Source organism: Hyperolius riggenbachi, chromosome 3 (genome assembly GCF_040937935.1).
Source record: "Hyperolius riggenbachi isolate aHypRig1 chromosome 3, aHypRig1.pri, whole genome shotgun sequence".
NCBI lineage: Eukaryota > Metazoa > Chordata > Amphibia > Anura > Hyperoliidae > Hyperolius > Hyperolius riggenbachi.
Window position 1 is genome coordinate 428,704,552 of NC_090648.1, and position 12,287 is coordinate 428,716,838.

General features: G+C 44.0%; 1 protein-coding gene across 2 annotated transcripts in view; it reads left to right on the top strand.

Moving 5' to 3' along the window:
• The window catches only part of IPO8 (importin 8), a 55,139-nt gene extending 43,310 nt beyond the window's left edge, over positions 1 to 11,829 (top strand). For both annotated transcript variants that reach the window (XM_068277603.1, XM_068277604.1), the window contains exons 23-25: positions 178 to 375; positions 3,789 to 3,905; positions 10,088 to 11,829. In XM_068277603.1, the coding sequence (XP_068133704.1) occupies positions 178 to 375; positions 3,789 to 3,905; positions 10,088 to 10,152 (380 nt within the window). In that variant the 3' untranslated portion in view covers positions 10,153 to 11,829. The remainder of the gene's footprint in view (positions 1 to 177; positions 376 to 3,788; positions 3,906 to 10,087) is intronic.
• The last annotated feature ends 458 nt before the right edge of the window (positions 11,830 to 12,287 follow it).

A 12,287-nucleotide genomic window follows, 5' to 3' on the forward strand; every position in this document is an offset into this window, starting at 1 on the left:
CTTTACAGAATGTTGCCTAGCTTTTGATGCTGCTTGACTATGTAGAACTGATTCAAACTTATTATCGTTTTCCTGCTGTAATCATATGTATACAGGACTTGGAGAAGCTGCATATAAAATATCATCATATACGTATTAAGCTGGGGTGAAAACTGTAAATCTTTCTTTCCTTTGAAGAGGAAATTCCAAGTGATGAAGAGGAGGCAAACAGCCTGGGCCAGGCCATCCAGGCACAGACGGGGGAGGATGACGATGATGACGACGATGATTGGGATGAGGAAGCGTTGGAGGAGACTGCCCTGGAAGGGTTTAGCACCCCAATCGACTGCCCAGGTATCCTGGATGAGTACCGGTATTTTACAGATGCCTTGCTGGGTAAGCTTGTTCTTGCCATCTAAAATAATTAGTAATTTACTGAATAGATCTTGGTTACCTTACTGACTAGTTTGAATGAATTCACAACACACAACTCTTCTGAGTGACAATGGCTAGTCTATCCATTTGGGCTTATGAACATGGATCTTGTTTACAGTTTGTCTTCAGGTCAACCTCAGAAAATGAACTCAACGCAAACCTCTACAGTGCTGCCCATAATTATTCATACCCCTGGCAAATTTTGACTTAGTTACTTTTATTGTACCAGCAAGTCATTTTTTTCATGGCAAATTACGTAGGTGTCTCCCAAAAGATAAGACAATGTTCAAGAGGCATTATTGTGGGTAAAAAAAACCTTTCTCAGGTTTTGTTTGCATTTGAGCAAAAAGTGTCCAGTCCAAAATTATTCATACCCTTCACAAACTGTCTGTGGGAAAATTTAAAGCTACAGCTGTTTTAATAAACTCAACAGGTGAAAAACAGCAGCTTGTATTTTTTAATACTTTGCACTGTAGCCACTGGAACTTGAAAACATTTAAAAATGGCCTTGTAGCCCTTTCCCGACTTGTGAGCAGCTACAACGCGTAGCTATAGGACCTCACTGAGCTCCTTTGTCTTAGCCATGACTGTCCACAAACCAACTGCAGAGAGCTGCTGTTTTTCACCTGTTGAGTTGATTAAATTAGCTGTTCCCAATTAATCAGGGTAATTAGGATGCTTTAGAACAGCTTGGACTATTTGGAATGATATAGAACTTGTTTTATAGAAATGTTTAGTTCCAGTGGCTATAGTGCAACGTATTATTAAAAAAAATACAAGCTGCTGTTTTTCACCTGTGGAGATGATTGAAATAGCTGTAGCTTTAGATTTTCCCACAGACTGTGACAGTTTGTGAAGGGTATGAATGATTTTGGACTGGACACTTTTTGCTCAAATGTAAATAAAACCTGAGAATTTTTTTCCCCACAATAATGCCTCTTGTGCATCGGCTTATTATCTTTTGGGAGACCCCTATGTAATTTCCCATCAAAAAATTACTTGCTGGTTGAATAAAAGTAATGTTAAGTCAAAATTTGCCAGGGGTAGGAATAATTATGGGCAGCACTGTATGTACTCTAGCCGTGTCACAGGTGGGGAGTAGTCCCTTTTCATTTCTCTGGCCTCCTGTGCTTGTCATTATTTTGTCTTGTTTTATATAACTGCATTCAGCTATAACAACTGCTTTGGTGGGTGGATTGGCCCCAATGGCAAAACTGCCTCAGGGTTGCCATCTGGCACCCATGAAGATTACAGCACTGGAACAGTGATTTGGATGCCAGAGTTGAAGCCAGAGATGTAAGGCCTCTTTTCCACTGACTGTTGATAGGCAGTGAAATGCCTCTCAAACTCTCACAACTGCTCACTGCTACCTGGTAACTGCTCACTGCTGTCTGGCAACTGCTTGCTGAGCACAATAGTCAGTGGAAAAGAGGCCTTAGGTGAGTATCAGGCTGCTAAAACATCCATACAAGAAAGGAGAGCTTAGGGACCTTTACAGCCTTGGTCCCTAGGTTTTAGGCAGTTTACAAACAAAATACATGGCCGCTAACCAGGAAGTGAGATATATAGATCTATACGTGTGTGTGTGTGTGTGTGTGTGTGTGTGTGTGTGTGTGTGTGTGTGTGTGTGTGCGCACCTGCTTTCCTCTTTTAAAATCCTGGTCTATTATTATTATTATTATTTTTTATTTATATAGAGCCAACAGATTCCGCAGCGCTTTACAAAGCACAATAAGACGACAAGGGGAACATAGATACAACTAACAGAGTTCCAAGCAGCACAAATATTGTGACAAAAACATTAGGAGGAGGACCCTGCCCTTGCAAGCTTACAATCTAAAAGCAGGATGAGCATGGCCACCTTTTCTTGTATGTAAATTCCCAGGAATGTTGAATTGCGTTTGAGTTTAGTATATCAGAATTCATCATGCATTGTATATTCATTGAGGCGCATGGTTGGGATCTGGAAACTGAGTTTACTATATCTGAGTTTACTATAACCAAAGGTTTTCTATAACGAGAATGTACTGTAGTCTTGGTAAAAATAGTTTTTAATTATATCTGGAAATTTGGAATCCTCACATTGCTTTGTTGGTGTCATTTCTTCTCCTCCTCTGACACCAGTTGGCTCCTTTGCTCCTTTATGCTGGGAATACACGGTTCATTTCTGGCGCTCGATTCTCCTCTCGATCGTTTTTTTCCGCTCGAATCTGCTGTCGTTAAACTTATCTTCCTCTCAATTTTCTTATCTTTTTCCATTCACTTCTTTCAGAAATCGAGCGGCAAAAGGATCGAAAGGTAGATCGGACATGTCGGAAAATATCTATCGAACCATCTAATCACCTTACAAACGAACAGTGTATTCCCAGCATTAGAGTAGGTCAGGTCAGAGGGATGCCCAGCTTCCTCTGAGTGTTATCTGTGGTCAAAACCGCTTTCACTGCTTCTAATGCAGGGTAGACACGATTCAATACCGCGTCCTATCGACAGGTAATCTGACAGGAAGTTGCATCGTGTACATGTCCAAACTGCTCCCGACCGATAACGGGATCGATGTTTCTGTGATAACATAGCAAAATCCCGTTATCAAACAGATCAGACATGTCAGAAATAATAACATCAACCGGTGCACGGAGAATAAGTGAATCAGGTCCTAATCCTGAATAACTGCCGGTGCCTTGTCTCAGCCGGATTGCTCCCACGGCTAATGGAATCTCCAAACAACAAAAGAGACGGCACACCACTGGCTGCAACAAACTTGTTGTATTCACGAACAAGTACTTGGTGTACTTGTTCGTGAATACAACAAGTTTGTTGCAGCCAGTGGTGTGCCGTCTCTTTTGTTGTTTGGAGATGTCAGAAATAATAGTCTGATTCCTATAAATTGGACAGGAAATTGAACCGTGTGTACCGAGCATTATCTGCTGTTCCAGGGATAAGTGTGCTACAATTAAGAGATGTATGTTGGTAGGAGGAGTGATGAGAGGCTACAACACTACCACAATGCAGTTGTAATTTTAGGGAAACCAAAATGGAATTAAGCTCTCTCTCTCACACTCTCACACACACACACACACACACACACACACACACACACACACACACACACACACACACACACACACACACACACACACACACACACACACACACACACACACACACACACACACACACACACACACACACACACACACACACACACACACACACACACACACACACACACACACACACACACACACACACACACACACACACACACACACACACACACACACACACACACACACACACCTCTGTAGGGAAACACATGTAGAAAGGCTGGGAAGATCTCCATACACTGATATGTTCTTCCTTTTTTCCTCTTATAGAGGTACAAAGCAGAGAGCCAGCCTGGTATCAGTCGCTAACAGCGCAGCTCAGCAACGACCAGAAGAAACAGCTGCAGGAGATCTACACCTTGTCGGAGCAGAGGAAGAGTGCAGCCGGTCAGTGACCAATCCTGTGCCAGCATTCACTTTGTGTCCCAAGTATCTCCCATCACTGTTGGGTGAAAATCTGAAAAACGTACCAAAGTCAGTTCCACAGAACCTGGCTGGATGAATGCCAGGAGCTGCTGTTCATTTGATTGTGTACCTTACCGACTACTAGTTACAGCCCAAGTCCAGGCAATACAAAACATTAAGTGCATCCGGGGCGTAGAAAATAAATAAGATACCAGTATCTAAGAAGAGGGAGGTATCATGCAGAGGTTTTCCATATCCTCCTGGCCCCCACCATTGGCTCATGTGGACGTGCGGAACATCTGACATAGAGATTATCCGATATATTACCTTGTTGCTATCATCTTCCGGGGCACAAGCACTGCTGTACTGCATCTACGCAAGTATGGCCACAACTGCACGTAGTAAACCGCAGCTGCTCGTCCACATGTGGCTCCATGCTGCAGAGCTGTGCGGCCGTACTTGCATGGGTGCAGCATGCTCTTCTATAGTGTCATGAACGCAATAAGTAGTGATCTGTCTTCTTACCCACTCATCTATGTGTTTAAGGCTTTGTTCACATAAAGAGCTTTTCCCTGTGATTTGCGCTTTCAAAAGTGCTTTTGCTCAGCGATGATTTTTAACCCAGAACGCTTTAACTCGGAAATGAATAAATACAATGTATTTATTCATAAAAGCGCTCAGGAAATCGCTATACAAAGCACTTTTTCAAGCGCTTTACGATTTCCCTATACCGGTCATTGAGCCAAAGCACTCAGAAAATGGTACATGTTGCGCGATTGCGATTTCAATGAAATCGAAACGCTTACATGTGAACACTGTCATAGGGAATCATTACACAAGCGCTTGTAGGGCGATTTACAAAATCGCCAGCGCTTAAAAGAAAAAATCAGCAAACAGCTGATAGTGTGAACAAGCCCGCATTATTTGTGATTTACCCATTTTTGTCTACACTGAAAGTGACAGAAAATGAGGCAATTCTCCATGGCAGAAACATTGAAAACAATGAAAATCCAAAATAAGTGTTGGCTGAAGTTGGTCTTAAAGAGAAACTCCGACCAAGAATTGAACTTTATCCCAATCAGTAGCTGATACTCCCTTTTACATGAGAAATCTATTCCTTTTCACAAACAGACCTTTAGGTGGGCGGTGTATGGCTGATATTGTGGTGAAACCCCTCCCACAAATAAATTCTGAGTACGTACTCTTGGCAGTTTCCTGTCTGTGAATCCTGCTGCATTGTGGGAAATAGGATTTTACAGCTGTTTCCAACTGCCAAAAAAACACGCAGCAGCTACATCACCTGCCAACAGTAAAAATGTCACCATGTAATGTCCGAATGTAAATCGGGGATTTAAAAGATTTTACAATGGGCAAGCACTGACTAAATCATTTATACATAATTATTGTTAAAATGAAGCACTTTTTTTTATTACATTATTTACACTGGAGTTCCTCTTTAAATTGTCAGTGCTGCGTAATATGTTAGCGCTTTATAAAGAAATAGTGTGTGTATACTTATGTTATTAAAGGAAACCTGAGGTGTGAGGGATGAGGAGGCTGACGTGTTTATTTCCTTTTAAATAATGCACATTGCCTGGCTGTTCTGCTGATCCTTTTCCTCTAAAGGGAGCCATACACTAGGCGACCGACCAACCAATCGACCATCTAATTCGATAAATATAATCAAATTGGATGAAAATTGGTGCTGCCAAGTGCATGCCCGACCGACAAAGTGACCAATTTCGGGACAGAAATTCGCCGCACAGTCGATCGCGCATGTTGGTAAATTTCGGGCCGTGGTGCGCGGCGGTACGGCGGCCGACTTGCGACGAGACGACGAAACCCCCGCCTCTGCCGCTGAATTGTATAAATGTGTGTAGTGCATTTATACATTACCTGTCCGGTGTCAGCCTCCACGCGGTTTCCGTCCATCTCGCCAAGTTCCGCATATACGCCGGCGGCGCTCTGACGTCACGAAGGCGCATAGCGGCTGTCAGACGCTATGCGCCGCTAGCGTGTATGCGGCTTACCCGTCGAGATGGACGAGTGGACCCAGCGAGCTGCTTCAGGACAGGTAATGTATAAATGCACTACATAATTTTACATACATTTATACATTTTGGGGGCAGCGGCGGGGCGGACAGCGGTAGCTCAGGCGATTCCCGGATGATTTCATGCTGAAATCGGAAAGGAATCGGCCTGTAGTGTATGGGCAGATTAGATTACATATTTATCTCTAATCAGATTTGATTAGAGATAAATTTGTCTCTTGGTGGAATCTGCCCATAGTCGTTCTAGTGTATGGGCACCTTAATACTTTTAGCCATAGACCCTGAAAAAGCATATGCAGATCGGATATCTTACAAGATTAGCTGCATGCTTGTTTCAGGTGTGTGATTTTGATCCAACTGACCAGAAAGATCAGCAGAACTGTTTAATGAGAATTATGGCAGCTTCCATGGGTCTCGCACCTCGGGTTCCTTTTTAAAGAAACTAAAAAATGAGCCATGATGCAATAATATTGTATTGGTACATTCACATCGGTGCGTTAGCGGTGTGGTGTGTTGTATCCATAGATATGTGAGGCATGCTGTGCTTTACTGGATATCATGTATGCAAATTTACAGTTTCATTGACTGTATGCCTCACTATATGCGCCGTATCGCATCTCATGTGCAAAGCAACTTTTCTCCTCCCTTGCATTGCCTGTTTTTACAGGGAATGTAATGCCCCAGTGTGAACCTAGCCTAATCAGTTCAGACCTACTAGAAGTGATCAGGCATCTGGAAGTCACTGAGGAGAGATGAGGATCTATCAATTGGTGCAATCTGTATTTTTCTTTTGCAAAGACTGGCTTTTTACAAAAGAAAGATGGCGTACATATTTAAGTTAACTACTTGCCGACTGCTCCACGCCAATTGGCGTGAGCAGTGCAGCAGCCCCAGGACCGCTCCACGGCTATTAGCGTGAACGGCCGTCTATGGGGCTAGCAGGAGATCGCGCGCACCTCCTGCTCGGGGGGGCGGAGCTCTGCCTCACCTTCAGTCTCCAAGCGGCGATCGCCGCTCGGGAGACTTAGACGGCGAAAGCGCCGTCTAATTATTTTGTACAGCGCTGCGATGCGCAGCAGCGCTGTACTGGGGACAGCCGTGTGAGACTGCTGTCCCCCTGGGACACTGGGAAGCGATCCGCTGTGATAGGCTGGCGGAGGGAGGGAGGGTGGGTTGTAAATGAGGAAAAAAAGCAGCATTTAAAAAAAAAAAAAAAACATAAATAAAAACACTGATAAACATTAGACTTTCATATATTTTAGATTCATATACACACAACTGAAGTAGTTCAAGCCTTTTATTGTTTTAATATTGATGATTTTGGCATACAGCTCATGAAAACCCAAATGTCCTATCTCAAAAAATAGCATATTTCATCCGACCAATAAAAGAAAAGTGTTTTTAAAACAAAAAAAAAGTCAACCTTCAAATAATTATGTTCAGTTATGCACTCAATACTTAGTCGGGAATCCTTTTGCAGAAATGACTGCTTCAATGCGGCGTGGCATGGAGGCAATCAGCCCGTGGCACTGCTCAGGTGTTATGGAGGCCCAGGATGCTTCGCTAGCGGCCTTAAAGAGGAACTGTAACGACAAAACGGCCCCTGGGGGGTACTCACCTCGGGTGGGGGAAGCCTCCGGATCCTAATGAGGCTTCCCACGCCGTCCTCCATCCGTCAGGGGTCTCGCTGCAGCCCTCCAAGCAGCGCTGACGTAATATTTACCTTCCTGGCTCCTGCGCAGGCGCTCTGACGGCTGTCGGCGCCGAAGTAGGCGGAAATACCCGATCGCCGTCGGGTCTGCTCTACTGCGCAGGCGCAAGTTTCCGGCGCCTGCGCAGTAGAGCGGACCCGACGGAGATCGGGTATTTCCGTCTATTTCCGTGCCGAAAGCCGCTACAGCGCCCCCGCTGGAGCCAGCAAAGGTAAATATTGAAGCTACAGTCGGCTCTGTCGCCGGCTGTTCGGAGGGCTGCAGCGAGACCCCCGTGGGACAGAGGACGGCGTGGGAAGCCTCATTAGGATCCGGAGGCTTCCCCCACCCGAGGTGAGTACCCCCCAGGGGAGGTTTTTGAGGTTACAGAGTCTCTTTAAGCTCATCCAGAGTGTTAGGTCTTGCGTCTCTCAACTTTCTCTTCACAATATCCCACAGATTCTCTATGGGGTTCAGGTCAGGAGAGTTGGCAGGCCAATTGAGCACAGTAATACCATGGTCAGTAAAGCATTTACCAGTGGTTTTGGCACTGTGAGCAGGTGCCAGGTCGTGCTGAAAAATGAAATCTTCATCTCCATAAAGCTTTTCAGCAGATGAAAGCATGAAGTACTCCAAAATCTCCTGATAGCTAGTTGCATTGACCCTGCCCTTGATAAAACACAGTGGACCAACACCAGCAGCTGACATGGCGCCCCAGACCATCACTGACTGTGGGTACTTGACACTGGACTTCAGGCATTTTGGCATTTCCCTCTCCCCAGTCTTCCTCCAGACTCTGGCACCTTGATTTCCGAATGACATGTAAAAGTTGCTTTCATCGGAAAAAAGTACTTTGGACCACTGAGCAACAGTCCAGTGCTGCTTCTCTGTAGCCCAGTTCAGGCGCTTCTGCCGCTGTCAAAAGTGGGTTCATGCTTCCATCTGCTGAAAAGCTTTATGGAGATGAAGATTTCATTTTTCAGCATGGCCTGGCACCTGCTCACAGTGCCAAAACCACTGGTAAATGGTTTATTGACCATGGTATTACTGTGCTCAATTGGCCTGCCAACTCTCCTGACCTGAACCCCATAGAGAATCTGTGGGATATTGTGAAGAGAAAGTTGAGAGACGCAAGACCCAACACTCTGGATGACCTTAAGGCCGCTAGCGAAGCATCCTGGGCCTCCATAACACCTGAGCAGTGCCACAGGCTGATTGCCTCCATGCCACGCCGCATTGAAGTAGTCATTTCTGCAAAAGGATTCCCGACCAAGTATTGAGTGCATAACTGAACATAATTGAAGGTTGACTTTCTTTGTTTTAAAAACACGTTTCTTTTATTGGTCGGATGAAATATGCTAATTTTTTGAGATAGGAAATTTGGGTTTTCATGAGCTGTATGCCAAAATCATCAATATTAAAGCAATAAAAGGCTTGAACTACTTCAGTTGTGTGTATTTGAATCTAAAATATATGAAAGTCTAATGTTTATCAGTACATTACAGAAAATAATGAACTTTATTACAATATGCTAATTTTTGGAGAAGATCCTGTATATATGAACAGTGGTAGAAAAGCACATCAGCATTATATGAACGCATTGTTGCTGTGTTTGTACCATAGCTGTAAATCATTTGCAGTTTTCCAGACACAGTAAGATACAACAGTCTGCATTAACACCACATCCTAGCACAACAATAATTCAGCCTGAGATACACTGGCAGATTACCACCGACTTGCCCAAAAGATAGATCTCTTTCTGACCGACATCTGATCAGCAAGGGATCTACTACTGCCACACGCTGCAGATAAATTTTTTATAGAGTTTTATTGAATGAAAAATGTATAGGATTGCTTCTACTGCTGCTCCCCCACAGCTGGTGACGGGACCACTAGGTCTCCCTGGCACTAATACTGCTCCTGCAGGGCCCCTACAGAGTATTTGCTCTCCCAGTGCCTGTACTTGGTGACCCAGCAGAATGTACATAAGTAATACCGGCAGGTTACAGAATAAGGGCATCGAGAGATGACGAGAGGACACAGGAGAGTGCGCCAGCCGGACAGGTAAGTAATGAGTCTGCTCCGCTGCCGCTTATGCTCTGTAGTGGACCTGGGGGAGCAGTATTGGCTGGGGAGACACCTGGGTTTCCCATCATGGAGCTCTGGGCCCCTGGCATAGATACCATCGTGCCGCCGCCATCACCCTCTTTCCAGCACAAATTCACCATCCTATCTGATCAGTCATTTTGATCGATTTCAGTCTGAAACTGAAAAAAATACAATTTGGTGACAATGATGGATAATTGATGTTTGGCTGATTTGATCACAGTGATTGAATCCACAAGGGAAATGGAATAATGTATGGGCACCTTTTAGTTATACTGACGTTTGAAGCTCATACTTCTCCTCTTTCTCCCCGCAGCTACTCGACGCTTGGAGATAGAGCAATGTTTCGCGGCACATATGGTTGGTGGTTCCCAACAATGAACTGAGTAGTGGATAAGAGCTCTGGAACATTTGCACTACCCCGTTTTGTAAATGTTACTGATGTCCCGCAGAGACACAAATCATGATGCAGATCTGCTGACCGCTGCCGCAGATGTAGCAGCCATTGCCCACATTCATTGCTGGAGGGCTGTGGATTACTTGGGGCACACAGTTGACTGATGACAGAATGTGGCGGACCCAATTATGAATTGACTGAAGGACTGTGTAAATTAGCGCTTCAAGGGCTTTGAGCTAGAACTCTAGTTCAGCTGGCCGGTGCATTTGTACTCATTCCCTTCCTGCGCTACTTGGATGTAGCAGACTCTGGAACCTGCAGAGGAGGCGTGGTGTGTGCAGCCGACCCCACCCCCTAGGAGCAGAATCCTAATTAACAATGAAATACAACTTAATAAACCTTGTTCTAAACAATCAGTGTGACACTCAAGGCCAGCCTTATACATACTTGTCTTTCAATAAAGAATCATGTCTGTTTAAAGCACATCTACAAACCATCAGCTGCAAACCTGTTTGTGTCTGTATTTTGCACAGGTCAGATGTATTCAGCATGCTGGGCCCGATAGTCCCCTGCATAGTTAAAGGAAAATTACACTTTTGTTGAGAAACATGCAGTTCATTCATTTAAAGGAACCCTGTAGTGAGAGTGATGTATGAAGACTGACATATTTATTTCCCTTTAAAGGGAACCCGAGGTGAGAGGGATATGAAGGCTACCTTATTTCCTTTTTAACAATACTAATTGCCTGGCAGTCCTAATCCTGTGTCTCAGATACATTTAGCCATAGACCCTGAACAAGCATGCAGCAGATCAGGTACTCTGACTCAGGTTTTACCGGATTAGCCATATGCTTGTTCCAGGGTTTTGACTCAGGCACTACTTACGCCAGAAAAACAGGGCTGCCAGGTGGCTGGCATTGTTTACAAGGAAATAAATATGGCAGCCCCCATATCCCTCTCACCTTGTGTTCCCTTTAAACAGTGCTGCTAATTGCTGTCCTGCTAATCCTGTGTCTCCAATATTTTCAGCCATTGACCCAGAACAAGTATGAACATCAGGTGATGTGATTAAAGTCTGGCCATATTAGCTGCAGATAGAGACCAGCATGCCTGCCAGACAACTAGTATTATTTAAAAGGAAATAAATGTGGCAGCCTCCTCTCATTACAGGGTGCCTTCAAACAATATAAACTACAATGATCCATGGCAAAACTTATCTCATCATATTTACATTTTAAGTGCATATAAAACACCACCACTACAAAAGATTAGAATGTCAAAGCTGTCTGGCAGTCAATAAATGATTCCAAGTGACGGTGGTACTTGATTGGTTAATCATGCAGTAAAGTGGGAGTTTCCTGATAGTCTGTATTCCAGAGTACTGTTGTCACGGTTACACAGAATTACAGTTGGAGCTTCCTCTTCGGAAATTCTTAGCTAGCTCCTGAAATGAAATTTCGGTTATCTATTATATTAAGTTATGAAGACTTAAGCAGCATGGATCTGTTTCACAATTTTATATGAAAGTGGAATTTTCCTTAAGTCCTAGTTCATTCTCCTGTTTTTAATGCATATACTGTAATAGAAGATTGCATTAATTAGCAATGCACGGAGTTCTGTGTATTGCACATCTGTACTTTTGCAATAAATATATTTAAAATACCTGGCTGCTGTTTCCTCCCTTGTTTCTGAAGTTTCCTACTGCCTGCAGAGTGGTACCGTATATTCCGGAGTATAAGACTGGGCGTATAAGACGACCCCCCAACTTTTACAGTTAAAATATAGAGTTTGGGATATACTCGCCGTATAAGACTACCCCTCTTCCAACGCACACCACATTAAAATAAAAAAAATTCATATACTGGTGCTATATATGGACATATTCTGCTGCTGTACTGTATGTGTTACCCAGTATATAACAGTATAAAGTCAATTGACTGGTTGGATTGGTCAACTCTCCCTCTCCATAAGTGGATTGGTCAGCTCTCCTTGTCTACTGGTTAATCAGAGCAGTATGGAAGAATAGATTGCGCTGTGCCCATAAAATACGCCTCTTTCACCCTTCTGGCCCACCCTTGTATCCTATTTACCTCCTTCTCTGCCTCTTAGATCTCACATAT